The 17410-nt window shown below is 50.7% G+C and overlaps 1 protein-coding gene across 1 annotated transcript; it reads right to left on the minus strand.

Moving 5' to 3' along the window:
* Positions 1–4011: 4011 nt before the first annotated feature.
* On the minus strand, positions 4012–11013 carry PDZK1IP1 (PDZK1 interacting protein 1; the record flags this gene model as incomplete). The annotated part of the gene is made up of 4 exons (XM_080348596.1): positions 4012–4084; positions 4627–4725; positions 7192–7300; positions 10941–11013. The coding sequence occupies 4 exons, from the start codon at positions 11011–11013 to the stop codon at positions 4012–4014; spliced, it is 354 nt and encodes a 117-aa protein (XP_080204722.1).
* Between the last annotated feature and the right edge of the window lie 6397 nt (positions 11014–17410).

Raw genomic sequence — 17410 nt, forward strand, 5'->3', positions numbered from 1 at the left:
AAAGTGATAAGGACAGGCTCCAGGGATGTTTGTTTGGCTACTACGGGTGTATAAACCAACAATGGATGGTATTTTACTTCTGGCTTTCGGTGGCTTGAATCAAGACCAAAAACTTTGCAGCCCCCTTGCCCACACACAGCCACCCCAACATGCTGTTCTCCCACCTGGGTGGCTGGGCTCCTTCCCTGGCCTGAAGGACCACGGTGATGGGACAGGCTCCCTTTTTCCTTCTGGAAGTCCAAAACACACTGCTTGGGTGTCAAGGCACCCAATGTTAAGATATAAACCCCAGGATACACTGCTCAGGGCCAGGGCTGGATCTGGTGGTCCTTTTGGCACCGATTTATCTGCGAATGGCAAGTCTTTAATTAAACCACCTTGGAATAACTCACATATCTTCAGGGCCAGGCAGTGCTTGTCCACCTTTGCCGGTGGATTAATGCAGTGATGGCCATTGGGTTGTTTCTGGACATCCAAAGAATGGGTTATATGTCCACCTACCCAAGCTTCTCCAGGCTTGTGGTCACAGCTGGAGCAGGAACATCTTAAATCTACACGGCTAAAGTGCCTCACTAACTTCAAGAAGATCGGGGAAGTGTCAGGATAAAGGCAGCTTTCAACAAGATGTCCCATATCTGAGGATCCAAGGGCTGAGTTGCACTCTCCTTGGCCAAAGGACAACTGTGATACATTCTGTAACACAGGGTGGTGACACAACAAAACCACCCTGAGTATCTTCTGCCCCAAAGGAGATTATCTGGTCTACAGCAGGTCCCAAGTCTGAATGTCTTCCTGAATCCCAAGCTTCATAGACACCATTGTTACAGACCATGAGGTAGGATGGGTCACCCACAAGTGTCCTTCACCTTCATCAGTAGGCATGAGGTATCTTCTGAAGGACAGGCCCTGTGCTGTGTGGAGAAGGGTGATGGGGAGGATTTGGGACGTTGGTTTGGGGCCCTTTGGAGAGGTCACTGAGGCTGGTGGAGGTCCTCATCACTTGGGGTCCATCAGGTCCAGCCCTGGCTCTGAAGGACATCCCCCATCCCACAGCGTTAACACAGCAGGCATGAGCACTGGGATGCCAGAAGTTGCCTTCCCGATCACACTCATTCTGCCGGGGAGGGATGAGACAGCATTGTGCTTTAAACAGCATCCCCGACCCTATCAGCAAGAGATGAGATATCCTAATTATGGCAGTACAGGCGAGGATCCGGGCTGTATCAGCCAGCACAGAAAGGTAAACAAGAAATATAACAATGGACCCTTAACACTCATTAGCTGTGTCAGATAATACCTCACTTTTCTCCCTTTGGGGCTTAAAATCTAATTAAGATTTTCCAACAATAAATTTCATTTATGCTCGCTCCCTTTTGTTCTTTTTAGGATCACACCAAGAAGCAGCCGCGAGCTGGCTGCATGGCTCAAAAGAAGGCAGCCAACTTCACACAGACATCCTCGGGTCATGCTTGATGGACAAGGGAAACTGAGGCAGGATAGCATCATGGACTGCATGGAGGTGTTACCACCAGGGAGGTAACACACTGGCTCTTGCAAAAGATGTTTTCCCCAGGAAAGTGAACTTTGAAGGGGCCCTGTCTGGGATAAGATCAAGCACCAAGGTCCTTGGGCTAGCCCAAAACACACAGTGGTAAAGCCTCATCTACAAACACAGGAGGGACTCATAGGAAAAATGACCCACAGAGCCCCCAGCACAGCTCCCTTCCAAACCCACACTGCCAGGCAACAAGCCGGGCGTTCATCACATATTCAGGGTGTGGACAGGGCAGGGAATGAAATCCCACTGTTACTCATGATAAGGAAGCTATTTCTAACTCCTTTTGCAACCAAGAGGTAAAAATTAATGGGTTCCCCTCCTCTCGCCACACCCCCAGCCTGAGTGCTGACACGGCAGGAAGGCACAATGACTAATCCTCCCGAAACCCTGCTGAGCCAAGCATTACCACCCAGCGCCGGGGCGCTTGTTGTTCCCAAACCTGCATGATGTTTAGCACCTGCGAGAGAAAAGTCTGGGAAGGAGCATCCATTGGGGGCATGAGTGGGGACATCCAGAATCCAGCCTGGGGCTGGCTCAGCCTTCAGTTGCCTAAGGGAAGGTGGTAGAAGGGACCAGCTCTGCTGTGATGCTGACGACAACAGCCATCACGTCTCCACACCAGAGGGCTTGACCCCTCCAACCCTTCTGCCTGTTTTCTTCTACCTCCATGCAATTTCTCAACTGAAGCTGTGATTTCTCAATGCTGAGACTTGAGGGCATTTTCGAAACGCTTGCCTACGTGAAGCTTTTCAGGGAGATGCCTTTCAGGGTGGGCCTATTACTGGAAGGCTCCTGTTTTAATGCCATTTGTATGTCATCTCCCACTAGTGATGTTAACACATTCACCTGTGGGAAGCACAGCAGCTTCAGCCCCCAGCTCCAGTCCAGAGGACTCCCAGCAGTGGGAAGTGGCCCATTTTGGGCAGAGCTCCCCATCTAAACTATTACAGCTTCACTTCAAGGAATACTGAAGCAGGTTTTGGTGGTTTAGGAAAAGTGGGCATTTTGCAAGCCCTCTGCCCACAGCATGCTAGGCAGCACCTCTCCCGGCTCAGGGGTTCTAAGGACACCAGCAAACACAGAGGAGCAAGGAACAGCCCTTGCAGCAAGGAAGCCCATTCAGGGTTGAAACTCTCAGAGCAAGAGCTCTGCTAGTGAAAGGCAAAGCAGCACCCCCAGCCCCAACAGCCCAGCTGCCTGTTTCAGACATCGCTGTCTAAAAAATGGCTTTCCAAAGCACCTCCTGAACACAGACCAGTGCTCCCACAGACCCAAACCTACCACAGGTGCTGTTTCACAGCAGGTCTGATGTTTTCCCTTGCCTCAATACTCATCAGAAAGCAAGAGGTAGCTCAGAGACCTGTTGTTCTCCAGTCACATCTTTCCCCTTACATTTGCACAGCACAACCTCAAACCCAAGTACTGCTAAAAATGCCCCTCTTATCAACCCCATCCCACAACTCCTAGTCCTGCTCCACCTGCAACCCTTGTGCTGCCCTTGATTGCAGAGCCCCTTAACCCTTTCCTCACTGCTCAGGTGCAGGATCCTGCAAGCTGCTTGGGCAACCCATGTCCCAGGGAAGGCCAAGGTGTTACAGGTCTCTCACGTCAATTTGCAGTCACTGCAGCTTGCTCACCTCCTCATATGGACCTTAATGGCTCTGGGGTTGTCCAAACATCAAGCAAAAAAACCTCTCCCTTTTCTCTCCTGTTAACACACAGGCATGTGCAAAAGTGTTTTTGGCTTCATCTAAGCAAGGAAATAAGAGACAGTTTGTACCCAGGAGGAATTACAGGGCAGATGAGGGTGCTGACCTCTGTCTAAGTACCTTTCCCACCCCCACATTGCCTTCCCCTCATATTCTTCCCCTCCTGAACTGCCCGAAGGCTGGGAGCATCGTGAGATACCAGAAAGTCCTTTGGGTGATTAGCAAAATGACCCTCTTTGCTGTCCTATGGGCGACAATTCTCTTTATTGCTCACAGGGAAAATATATACAGGGGAGAAGGTTCGTTCTGCCATTAAAACACGTGGTGTAGGTCATAAAAAGGAGGCTGAAATGGGGAGAAGAGGACAGGTTTTCCATCAGCACATCCCCGGAGGGTGACTGGGGATGCGAGGAGGTCTCAGGCACCCAGTGGGGACCCCTCCATGTCTGGAGCGGGTCAGCACCCCCTGAGACTGGGGATGTCAGTCTCACCAACCAGCTGAGGTGAGTACCGGGCAGAAGTGGCACCTCTGGACCTCTCCTGGGTACTGATACCTGCATGAACACCAGCCCCCAGGGCAGAAGAGCATGTCCTGCAGGTGGGAAGGTAAAAGGTCAGGAGATGGTGGAGCCGTGGAGAAGTTGGGGAGCTGCCGTGCATGGGGGATGCTGGTGCAAAAATGCTCATCACAACGGCAGGAAGCAGGGTGAGAGGAGGAAAGACGGCGGTCATCTGGGACACCTGCTACATGGCGGTGGTGATCACCCTCTCCTCAGGCTCCACGACGTTCTGGTAGGCATGCTGGCTCTCTTTGGACCTGTGACAGGAGGGAGAAGCACAGCGGTGAGCTCACCCCCAGCAGGATCAGCATCCCCAAAGCCACGGCCAGTACCCTGAACTTGCTGGTGCCAGCTGTGCATTGAGCAAGGGGCAAGGTGGGGAGGGTGGTAAGGGCCCCGCTGCCAGGAGGACAGCCAAACCTGGGCTGGGAATTGCTCTGATTTCTAGTGAGGACTGTCTTGACAGTCAGCATCTGCATGGTGACCTATGGCCACTTTTGGTGGATTGCTCTACTTGAAAAAAGTGATGTAACATAAGAAAAATGTGGGGTAGCAGGTTGTGAGGTGGTGGATGGACCACAGGACTCAGTTGCAGGGATGGAGAGACTGGGGAGGAGGGGATACTCCCTCACCACCTTCTCCTTAGCTCTTGAAGAGGATAAAAGCCTCAAAACCAGGTATGTGGGACATGGAAGACCCTGAGTGGGACAGTCTGTGGCTCTGTATGTCCAAGCCATCCCTAGGGGGATGGAGTAGAGCCCAGAAGCCACAAGGACGAAGTTCTGAGCAAGTACTTCACCTGAAGTCAGCTGCCGTAGTTACGTATTTCCCTTCGTGGCCATTGGACATGACAGCCTCGTGCTTGCCCTCAACACTCACCACTGTCTCAACGTTCTCCCTGAAGAAGAAGAAGAGAGAGGAATTGAAACAGAGCAACAGAGGGGCTGTGCCAGGGATCAGCTCATGACAGTGACAGTGCAGAGGAAGGAACTGCTCCAACACCACGAAGACAATAAGGGACCTGGATGTTTGATCGTGGCCTTGGACACCTGTCTCAGCCCCCTTCCCAGCAGGACATGGGCGTCTTCATGGCAGGTTTGCAGGGACTGTGCCTGGACATCAAGTGCTGGTACTGCCAGTGCCAGGCTGGCAGTCAGCAAGACTCATTTGTCAATATGGGGGATTGTTTTCTCCCTCTAACTGGTTTTTCCAGTCTTTTCTATGTAATCTGTTGCAAAATAGGAGCCACAGCCCTGGAGCAGGAGTGGTACACACATGCACATCCGTCTGTGCAAAACCCAGGGCTTCCTCTCAGATGTGAGTCTGGATCACTCGCAGAAGTAACTGTGGGGCAGGGATCGGGTGTTCAACCTCAGTCAGAGCCTAAAAGCTCAGCTCTGCAGCAAACCTGTGAGCTGAATGGTACTGGGAGGGTTTAGCCATGGTGGGTGGGTGCAGGTTCTCCCCATGTGCACATCCCTGCCTCCTCCAGCACTCGCTCAAGGGCGATTTGGGAGGCTTTTTGAGGAACAAAATGGCATAAACAGGCAGTGGCTTAAGCTGATAGCTGCTGTCACAGTGACAGCGCAGAGCTGGCAGTGTGCCAGGCTGCTGAGCCTCGCTCCTGGCTCTTCTGAAGAGAGGCCAGATTAATTAAAACAAGCTGCCAACCCGCCTCAAGCCCTCCTCAGCATCCTCTGCCTCTGGGCTGGGAAGAGGCAGCTGGACACAGGCAGAGGTAGGAAACACCGTCATGTCACCTGCTCTGTGGGCTGGAGGTTCCCACAGTTTGAGGACAAAGGTTCTTCTTTGGGAAACAAAAAGTGTAGCTGCAAATCAGACAGTATAAAGATATATATATACACACATAGATATACACACACACATATATATATATACATATTGCATTATGTATTAGCCCTGAATGCATCCCAAAGGGCTCCCTTGAAATGCATCTTGGGCAGAATTCAACCTGCTAAGCATCGGGGTACACCTCAAGCCCCCACCTCCTCAGCTTGGAGAGGCCGTAGAGATGTGCAGATGCAAGAAGAGTCCAGCACCTTTGGATACAAAGCCCAAAGCACCAGCTCTGAGAACCAGTCTACAGAGTATTTTTGATCTTCAACCTCTGTTGACTTCGGGCTCGGATTCAAGATCAAGTTACTGCAACTTAACCAGTTAGCCTGGGTCGGCTGAGCAGGAGCAGCCACCTGTGGCTTTGCTGGGCCAGCAGCGGGCAAGAGGTGACCAGCCCTGTACAACTTTATTCTGCTGGATGAGGCCACCTGGTTTGCCTGTGCTGCAGGTTCCATCTTCTCCCAGCTCCTATCTGTGCTTTCTGCTGACTTTTCCCCATCTGCTTTGCAAATAAAACATTTTCCATGGACATAAGGCACCTGAGAACTGCACCCCCAAATCTATGAGGAACCAGGCTCGGGTCAGCCCCTCAAAACATACACCCGTGTAAACCAGCCATGATGCTGCGGCTCTGCTGTCATTCTTGCGGTAGCACCTGAGTGCTCTGTTTGGGGGTGCCCTTGCATGGGGAGCAGTGGGGACATACTAGAAGGGGGTGTATTAGAAGGGGGGTGGTCAGTAGGTCAGAGAGGTTCTCCTGCCCCTCTGCTCTGCCCTGGGGAGACCACACCTGGAATCTTGTGTCCAGCTGTGGCCCCTCAGTTCCAGCAGGACAGGGAACTGCTGGAGAGAGTCCAGCGCAGCCACCAAGATGCTGCAGGGAGTGGAGCATCTCCCGTGTGAGGAAAGGCTGAGGGAGCTGGGGCTCTGGAGCTGGACAAGAGGACACTGAGGGGTGACCTCATTAATGTTTACAGATATATAAAGGGTGAGTGTCAGGAGGATGGAGCCAGGCTCTTCTCGCTGACAACCAATGATAGGACAAGGGGTAATGGGTTCAAACTGGAACACAAGAGGTTCCACTTAAATCTGAGAAGAAACTTCATCCCAGTGAGGGTGGCAGAGCCTGGCCCAGGCTGCCCAGGGGGTTGTGGAGTCTCCTTCTGTGCAGACATTCCAACCCGCCTGGACACCTTCCTGTGTAACCTCATCTGGGTGTTCCTGCTCCATGGGGGGATTGCACTGGATGAGCTTTCCAGGGCCCTTCCAACCCCTGACATTCTGGGATTCTGTGATTCTCTGAACTCACACCTGGCAATAAGTAACAGGGAGCAGAGAGCATGACAGCGAGAAGAGGACAAGCAGACCAGGACAGGGAGTCTTTGCTCTCCCTGCCTGGCAGCAATCCTGCTTTTCCAGCCCTGGCAGGGGACAGAGGTGGTTGGAAGTGACCCGTGAGAGGCAGCTAAGTCCAAACTGAAGCAACTCCCAAGGCTCCCACACTTACACTTTCTCCTTACACCAGAACTTATTGACCATGAAAGCGATGGCCACCAGGACTAGAAACACAATCACTGCGATGACGCCCTGTGACCACGGCTGGAGGCTGCCCCGGGCTGCAGAAAGAAAAAAGGACATGTGTTAGAAATACATTTTTGAGCTTTGTTCACTTGGCTGAGCTTCTCCTGTCCAGCTTCAGCAACTTCCAGCCAAGAACTCAGTCCTACAAAGCTGAGAAAAGCAAGTTGCAGCTAACCCAGGCAGCCTTATGTTGGTGATTGCAATGAAATAAAATGCAAATGATAGCAGTTTTGCTGGTGTTTGCATGCGGAGTGCAGTGCTTTGGGACCTCATATATATATACATATATATAGGCAGAGGGGCGCAGATGACTCTGGAACAGGGGGACAAAGGGCCAAGGGACAGGGAGCGAGGGTGAGAGGTTGTTTGCCCAAAGTGGCAGGGGAAAGAAGGCAGAGGGGTTTCAGCAAATTGTTTATTCTCCATCCCCAGATGCCACAGATATCGTTCCCAGGTTATTTTCCAAATCCTGCCCAGTGAAATAAGGACCTCACAACAGGCACAGTGTAAAATTTGGTTCTCACTCTCACAACAAATGGTTGCCGGCGTGGATTTCGGTAAAATGCACCATTCAACAAGTTTCCAGAGCAGCGAACTGATTTATGACGGGAAATGGAAGGTTGAAGCGTTCAGAGCAACAGCCTCCAGCACAAAGGCCAGGCGGGTCTGGCGGGGGGCCAGGAGCTGGTCACAGTGTCCCCCGGGGGACAGACCCACAGTTTCATTTTTCTCTAGCCAGACCTAAGCAGTTATCTGGCCACAAGTGGGGAGGCTGCAAGACATATTTCTGTATGCAGAAGAAACTCAAGGGCAGAAGGCTGAGAAAAGGAAACCTTGTTCCAGTCCTTGCTGGGAGGGCTGCCCCTTGAATCCCACCGCCTTTGGACAACGGAGCACTCAGACATTGTCAAACCCATCCTTAATTGTTGTCGCATCAGCACTGAAAGGAGATCTTGTTGATGCAGACACACCCCTCTGAGATTTAATTCCTATATATTCAGGCATGGCTTTTCTTATTTCTGTTGATTGAAAAGCCTACCCTTGCACATAAATGAAGTCACTCTGGAGTGACAGGTGGAAGATGCTCCCTGCCAGCCCCAGCATCAGCCTCGGACCACTTGGACGCAGCCCCTGCCATGAGGCTGAGCGATCCAGGACGAGTTCATTGGTACTTCAGTCTGACTCAGGAGCTTCACGCTAGTTGCACACTTCATCTGTCTCACGGGAGACAAATCTCTGCTATAAACAGCAAATAATCTTTACTAGCAGCAATAAAGGTGGGTTGTGCGCTCCATGTATGCAAACTACTCATCCACAGGCAGCTCCGCTGCTGACAGCTCTCATCTCCTTCCTCTGGTTTTGAGGCGGGGGACTGTCCTTTGTTAAGGCCTCCAGCTCCTTGAATCCTTACTGCAAGAGGCTTTTATTTTGAAAAATAAAATTAAATTAAATTAAAAAGCTCTTTTTGCACCTTACAAGTGTAATCAGCCCGGCCAGCTCATTCACCACCCGTGCCAGTCCAAAAACCAGTGGCACCCCCAGACAAGCAGCTGGGAGAGCAGCCGCGAGGAATGGCTTTCAGCCCCCCCGCCTCCCCACAGAGACACTTGCTGTGTTCACTGCAAGGTCCCAGGGCCAAAACACAAGCAGGAGGAATTCAGGCGGAAATTCCCTCTTGTATGAGCGTGTTTCAGCCGAATTCCTATTGTACCAGCAAGCTGCTAGTGGGGGTACTGGGAGGGGGTGGCAGTGAGGAAGAGCAGAGCTTGGTTTCCTCCTGCCCCACCTGATGGGCAGGGATGCTCCGGCTCCTGCTGCCACCAGCACCAGGGGGGCAGGCCCAAACACACCTATTGCTGAGCTTTGGCTGCTTTGCTCCCTCCCTCGCTCTGTCCTTGGCTGTTATCTCAGTCTGATTTATTTATTAGTTGTGGTTCATTTTTCCTGCCGCAGCCAGGGTTTCCAGCCTAAGCCTCGGAGGGGTTGTTTGGGTCCAGCCTCAGTGAGGTTTCTGCTGGGGTTAAGGGAGGTCAAGATCAACTGGGGAATGAAGCCAGTGATGACTGAAATCGCCCAATTTGCATCTCAGGATCTTCGAGCAAAGGAGGTGAGAAGATAAGTGGTAGGAAACCTCCTCTGAGCAGCCGTGCTCAGGAGGTACTGTGTGTTTTTGCAAGCAAAACTTCACTCAGATGGCTGTTTCCACCAGATTTCAGAGCATCCAAAGACAAAAGGAAAAATACCAAACCACAATCAAGCAGTTCTGGCTTTGGGAGACCATGTGGAGCCTGACTGCAAGGGGAGATGAGCATGGCAGGAGCAACAGCAAATGCCTCTGCATGGGGCTGAAATACTGCCGTGGGTGTGTAGAACTTGTGTGGGGCTTAAAAAGGAGGAATGGGAACAAGGCAGAGGCAAGAGCCTGGAAAAATGCTTTACCAGGGATGTCCCTCCCAGGGCAGTCAGTCCCTCAGACTCTGCCACCTCCTCTCTGTTTCCCCTCACAACAATGATGAGTTTTCCCCTCCTAAACAAGATCTTCTAAGGCAAACAAACCTATGTGGGTTCTGCACCCTGACAGATGTGTGTTTGTGCATCTGCAGATACAAACGAGACCAAGAGAAGTGCTGGTGCCAATGTAAGTCCTTGCACGTACTGTGACCCCATTTCTATACTCAACGGCTGGTTTGAAGACACAGATCTGCTTTTTGATGCGTCTTCCCTGTATGCTTGGAAAGCATCGCTGACCCCTGTCTCTTCTCCTCTCCAGGAAAGCTGTGCCAGGCTCTGAATTCTCATTAAAAGCTCTTTTTTTTTACCTCTTTCCAGGCAACAGCAAAACTTTCAATCCTGCTGACAGTGGAGACCCCAGACTGTTAAATCCTCAGCAAGTTGGTAAACAAATACAGGAAGAGCGGTCAGGGCCGGGACATCAGGAGGAGAGAGAGGGAGGGAATTTTCCAGGACTTTGGCAGCATCAGATGAGTTTTAATTACTCCTCATTATTTGTAGTGTTAGACAAGTCCTTCCATGAATTTCCTAAAAATAATACTCTGGCCATAGGAAGTTTCTCTGTGAAGTCTTCAGGAAGGGAACAGGAGGGCAATTTGCAGAGGAAAATATTTGCTCCTTCACCTCAGCAATGATCAAAATTACAGATTAACAGGAAAACTTGTGAGCTCGGGGAGTGACCCAACACAACACTTGCCCAGGGATGAGAATGGGAAAAAGAAAGAAGAGGGAGAGGAGAGGAGAGGAGAGGAGAGGAGAGGAGAGGAGAGGAGAGGAGAGGAGAGGAGAGGAGAGGAATTACTCATCTCAGTGCAGAGTCCTGTTGGAGGTAAATCAGAACTGCTTTATCTCTGTGTAATCAGGAGAAACAAACCTCAAGCGGCAGTTTCAGCCTTCGAGAACACAGGTAGAAAGTCCCCGTGTCCCAGCTCCAGCAAGACCTCCCAACCCACCCATCCCCATCACCTGCTGATGTGAAGTTAGAGCTAAACCTCAGGCAGGAGCTGGGATGGTTTTTCTCTTCCCAAGAAGCTTTTTTGCAGTTGTCCCTTGTCCCCAAAGCCACCCCACCGAGCAGCTCCCTCCTAGCCGGAGCTCAGCACACCTTCCTGCCCTCCCCTTGCCTCAGTTTCCCCGGGAGGTCAGGCAGCTGCCTGCACTCACCTTGCTGGCAGCAGGCAGGCTCGGGCGCCAGGAGCAGCCCCAGGAGCAGGCAGAGGAGGCAGCGGGCAGGCATGGCGGCAGGCAGGGGACACGCAGGAGCAGCCGGGCGCTGCGCCTGGGCACGCCGCCCTCCCACAGGAATGAGCGCTTGGTCAATTATCAAACGCGTTAACGAGGGAGGCTGATGCTCATACCTGGTTATTCAAATCCTCTTGCAGGAAGGGGTGGAAGGAGGTGCTTCTTTCTTTCTCCCACGGAGGCTGGGGCATGGTGACTTGAACCTGACAGTCCCCTTAGGGCGTGGAAGGGGTTGAAGCCATTAAATATTTGCATCAGCCCAGGAGGAAGAAACGACACCCAGGTGGGTAAATCCCTTCACCAGTGTGGCTGCAGCACTTGGGGAACGTGGCTGAAGAGGACCTGGGTGTCCCCAAGTCCCCTTCCCTGCAGCAGGAGAGTGGGGGTCTAGTAATGGCCCAGCTCTGGCATCCCTTACCACCTGGGTCCTGGGGCTGTGAGGAGCTGCCTGGCACAGCCCCAAATAATTGCTCTTATCTTTTGTTTGTGCATTTGTTTGTTTCCCAGACAGTGTCATTAAAAACACAGCAAAACACATTTGTGGCTTATAAACACCCATTTAATAAGCCAGAGTGCCTCCCACCTCCCATGCCTTGTTCAGACTGTTAAAAAGAGCAAACATAACATTCATTTTATTGAGCCTTCAGGGCTGTTTCCAAAATTTCTTCAATGCCAAAAGAGGTAGAAACACCCAAAATGCAGCAAGGCTGGCGGGCCCTTCACATCAGCTGCACAGACGCTGCAGGATGAGGAAGGTTGTAGGCACTGAATTAAGCAGCTTCCCAGCCCATGGCAGGTAAGGAGAGCTGACAAACCCACCCCACAGCAAGAATAAATATTTGAATTCACCTCTAGGCGACTTCAGTTACCCCAGAAAGAAATTTTAAAACTGTGAGCCAGTATGTTTATTGTCACTTTTCTCACCGTGTCACAGCATCCCTATAAGGCCAGACCCACGGGGCTGCTGAGCATCCCCCTTGGCAGCATTTGAGCTCCTGGCCTCTGGGTCTGGTGGTGTTGCCCCCCCAGTGACCCCACCTGAGTGCTGGGTCCCCACACAGGCACCCACAAGGGACCCACGGTCAGGAACATGCAGTATCCTTGAGAATACAGAGCCACAGGTGCAGGATTTCCCCCCTTCATCCCTCCTGGATCTAAAATAACATCATTTATCCTGAAAACAAGCTGGAGCTGGCTTGAGCTGTACAAGACTGAAGGCCAGTTCGTGGCTCTCTCCCAAATTCTCTTCCATGGCCAAATCCTCACCTGCAACACGGGATAATCCCATTCCCAACCCTGCTAGTTTTGGCTGACAAACTCCTTGCGGTGGGGACTCTCCCACTGCACCCAGCAAGGAAGTAGCACCACAGGGACCAACCCATAATAAGGCTCTATAAAAACAATCTAAACCTGTTCCAGGGAAATAAAAAAGAGTGGCTTACAAAGAAATAAAAATGAGAGTGAACTTTGAGTTCCCCATGACTTGCTTCCACACTGTCTGGCAAAGCACGCAGAGCTCATGATCTTTGCTGCCTGCTTGTTGCGTGTCTCTTAGCAAAAACCCATCAAAAAAACCCCATGCTGTTTAGAGCAGGAGTCCTAGAGAAGCCCATCCTGCTGCTGCCCTTGGGATATTCAAGGTCTGAGACATCTTTTTGCTATTGCTGTTCATTGCCCCGTCATGCCTGAGGCAGGTTGCTCATGGGATTCCTCCTCATCCTTCTCCACACGTACTCTGGGTTGTTTTATCACCCAGGGGCTCTGCCCAGAGTAGCTCCAGGGCTGATTTTTCAAGGATAGGGATGCTTCAGGGATCCACCTGTACCCTAGAATGCGTTGGGGGGAGACCAGCCCCCACGATGCAGGCAGGGCTGCTCTGCCTTCCAGACAAGAGCCTTGCTGTCGGCTCCCTTCTGAGGAGCAAATAACACTTTACTCTTGCATATTCCTACATTTATAAGAAATTTAAGGAAATTTAATGGTTCTGAGCTTGCTAATGAGGCCAAGGAATCCCTCGTTTCCTTATCTCAAATCTCCTCTGTGCGCCAATGCATGTCCTTTAGCCCAGGCAGCTATTAGGAAGGTATGTGCTATTGTGGCCCAAAGTGCCTATGGCACCTGCTTAGTTGCATATCACTGGGTCCAGCCTGGGGGGGCCAAGAAATAGCAAGTCACTGTCATGACAGCAGCCTTGTTGCAAGGTCAAAGCCTGACATTTTGGCAAATCATTTGCAATCTGGCTTCTCCATTTGCCACACTGGCCATGGCTTGGGAGCTGCAGAGCTGAGAAGCTAGGTGTTTCAATGGCAGCATGCTGGAAATCTTGCTGTGTCTCACATTGGTGCTTTCAGCATCATCCAGTCATGATGAGGTAAAGCCCCACAGGTCCATTTTACAGGTGAGGGAAACTGAGGCACAGAAGGGGCAGATCGCTTTGGCAGCAGTTAGTTAAACCCAGCTGGAGCTGCAGCCAGATCCAGCTCAGTTCTCTCCCGGGGACTCATGTCAGCAGTTACCTGGACAAGAGCTCTTGCACAAAGCAGGTCTTGAAATTTCAGGCTTTACACTGATATCATCCAAAAATTGGCTTCCCCCCCACACTCTGCCCCATCCCAAGAAATATGTCTTTTTTGGCAAAATTAACATTTGCTCAAAGCACGTTCCTGAGCCTAAAATGTGTTCCTGGGTGATAGGGCTCCGAGCACAGATGCCAGTTCCTCTTCGAAAAACGTTGTGGGGCTCTGTGTTTTTATGGAGGTTATTTGTCTTTCTCCTTCGCTTCCTTCCTCCCTTCTTCCTTCTCTCCTTCATCCTCTCCATCTTCTCCCTCTCTTAGAAAGATCCATCAAAATAAAGAAAATAGAAGAGCGCAAGCCTGAACAGCCCCTAAAGAAAATACTGCATTTTTCTTAGGAAAACAAATAAGAAACAACAATGAATTTGTTGCATTTCAATAGCTGCTCCAAAAATAAAAAAGGCAAAACAAAACACTAAAGAAACCCCACAAAGCCACTATTTAGTTGCTTGTTTCTTTTCACATTTTCCATCCAAACTAGATATCCCTTGCTTGCCCCAGAATTCTCTCATTTCCAATTGACAGTGGTTTTTAAATCCAGCGTGGGACGGATGCTGTCAGGGGAGAGCCAGGAGCTACAGCTGCTATAAAAAGGGCATTTTCTTGACCCAAAGCGTCACTGTGGATAAACAGCAGCAGAAAAAGGCTTTTCGTCCATCACAGCTCTGTGTCTTCACTTCCACTCTTTAAAAGCCTTTAAACAGCAATATATTTGCTCATTTTTGTGCTGATGAAAACCCCAGTGTCAATGGTGTGGCTATGGGGCATGGCCCCCTGTCCTCTCCTGCCGGCCCAGGATTTGTTCCCCCCACACACACATGCACACAGGTCCAAGAAAAAAACACCTCTTGGTGTTTTATTAGACATTTATTCACAAGTTGCTCAGGGCTGATGCTAATTGCAAGGATGGAGCAAGCAGCAGGGAGAGGTGGGTTAGATAGTGCTGGTGTGGTCCCTGATGCACCCTCATCTGGGGGGGTTATGGATTTTCCCCTTCTCCTCCTGGGCAGCCTGGATGCTCCAGCAGCATCAGCCAGGACCTTGCTGGGAGCTGGTACCCACCAGCCACCTGAGATGTGGCCCAGACATGGCACCACCGTCAGGCACCAAATAAGGCCATGCTTCTCCCTTCGTTTCCCTTGAGATCTGCGCAGTACCATCACTATGGCCCACACGTATTTCATGAGACCCTCTGGATGGTGTTTGTACACCCGTTGGCTTTTAGCACAGGTCTCTGGGCAGGGTTCTCACCAACTTTGGGTGCTGGAGCCTGATGGATGATGCTGCTGGTCCGTACATCCAATGGCAGCAACGGTCTCTCTCCTCCATCCAGCTGCCTGTTTGCACACAGTTGCCAAGATTTGTCCTCTCTGAGCTTGCTGCTCCTCTGCCTACGGGGTCAATAGCTACCAGGGGTCTGACAGCATGTTCCCATCAGCCTAAGGTCCCACAACCTTGAGAAATTAAGCTGAGAAAACACCTATTCAATCTGTCCAGCCTTACCCTGGGCTGGGAGGAATCAAACTAAACATCCCTGAAATTAGAAGAAAATCCACCTGCCTCCAGTCTGCCTTATTGCTGGGGGATAAGGCTGCATCTGTGACTCCCCCTTGGCTTTACAGTCTGTTCAGAGGGCATGTTGCACCCTTGATCATCTCTGAGAACAGGGGAAAGCGCCGCTGCCTTGCTGGAGTGGCAGATAGCCGGGATCCCAGTATGTGATGCTCAGAAAGGGAGAAGGGAGCTGACTTCGCTCTGGATATTCCTTCCTGCCTGGCGATATCCAATAGCATGAATAATTTACTATCCGATCATCTCTAATCTTCATCCCATAAAATCAGCAGCAAGCTGGGAGGGTTTTTGAAGCCTCCAGCTGCATTTGCTGATAAGACATGAGGCAGGAAAGATTGGAAACCCATAATAATGATAATCTCAGGCTTCAGTGTAACTTGGTGGAAGGGTTCTCTCCTTTAATTAAGGATAGATTTCATGATCTTCCTTAAATAACAACAAGCCTTTTCACAAGGAATCTCCCATCCAAAACTGATTGCATCATCATTAGGAAATAGGAGGCCAAGCAGCCAGGAAAAAAATAGCTGGAGCACAGGTTAGCATGAGGGACAAGACCCTACAGAGCAAATGGCACCTGCATTTATGGAGTGAGAAGAAAAGGGGTGATTGGAGGTGATTTCCAAATGTAGAGCAAAGCTTTAGGCATCAAGGCTCTTCCTTGGAGAGCTGGGCACTGGCATGGAGCCGAGCTGCTGGCTGTGAGCCTGACCGCAAGCCTGGCTGTGGAGCAAAACCCCGTCCCGCTCATCCTGTACCTCCTCGGTGTGAACAGAAACATCATGTCTCATTCCAGTCTGGCTTGGTACGGCATTCTCCACTCCATCCCCAAATTCGGTGAGTCTGGCTATTGCCTGGGAGAAGAAGAAATAGAAAAAAAAGACATCCCATCAACCATTTCCATCTGAATCTCAACCAAGATGTCCAAGAGGAGGAGAAGGAAAGAGGTGGTTTGCTTGGTTGGGGTGGAGAGTTTCAGGAAATAATTACCCCAGATGCCAGAATAGGAGAAAATTAAAAGTGTAAACTATAATCAGATGTTAAGTTGCTTTTTCTCTGCTAATTGAAATGATGTTTTCTCTGCTACCCACCACTCTACCCCTTTCAGATGCTAATCCCTATCAAACATGGACTTACAATTAGAAATTCATAGGCATCTTTCCCAGGAGCAGAAATTGCTTTGCCCTGTAACCTCTAAGATGAGGTCTTAATAGGAATTCACGAGCAGTCGCTGGTAAAGCTTCATTAGCTGGAGAGAATAGACAAGGGCAAGTTGCAGTGCTCCCTAACCACTCTAGGGAAAAATTAATTTAAATTACTTTGTAAAGTAACAAGGCCAGATAATGTGTTTCCTTCTTGGATTATTGTTTTCCAACACCCTAATATGCTTGTAGATTAGGCTGCTTTGCCTTTCTTGATGGTGGTCCATGCTAAGTTGTGGTTTATGGAGAGCAGCCGCCTTTGGAAGGGGAAACAGTGACCCCTTGGGCCAAAGCTGGATGGAGATGGGGTGAGGACCTGGCTGTTTCTCACCGAGTTGGGAAGCAGGTAGCAGCCACCTCCAGAACAACTTCAACATGGCCTAGAAGAGAAGCCAGAAGCTCACACTTCAGCATTTCCCTGCTTAAAAACAGGTCCAAGCCAGTGGAAGGAGCCCTGCTGATTTGGAGAGCTCTGGATTTACCTGGAGGTTGGATTCTGAGCAATGCTGAGCCCCCTTCCCCAAAGGGCATTGAAAATTTCTTCCAGAAACAACCATCCCTTAGCACAGATATAAATGTGGTGCTGATTCCTGATCGGCTAAAACCTAAAATTCAATAAAATACGCTAAAAACCAAGCCTGCGCCCCTAGGATGGGGGAAAGCTGTGATATCACACTCCCCCTCCAGCCCTTGCCAAGCCTCCCCAAAAGGAGCTATAATTCTCTTCCCCTGGCACCAGCTTGGATGCTCTTCATGCTGGGCTTCAATGTGGTGTGGTTTTATGGAGCTCTGCAGCGAGCCAAGCGAGGGGCCGCGGGAAGATGCAGCGATAAGGGCTTAGCAGAGGGGCTGCGGCTCTTCCCAGCACCCTGGGCTCACAGCTGGGCTTTGGTGGGTGCTGCCAGCACCCGGCCTTATTAACTTGAGACTTGTCACGCAGAATGGGCCAGGCTGGCTAAACCCTCGGGGGACACGAGCATCATTCAACCAAGAGACAAAGAGTTCAAAGGGCTTTTCGGTAGCAAACAGCGCTGATCGTCTCGGCT

Source organism: Nesoenas mayeri (assembly GCF_963082525.1).
Source record: "Nesoenas mayeri genome assembly, chromosome: 8".
Lineage (NCBI taxonomy): Eukaryota > Metazoa > Chordata > Aves > Columbiformes > Columbidae > Nesoenas > Nesoenas mayeri.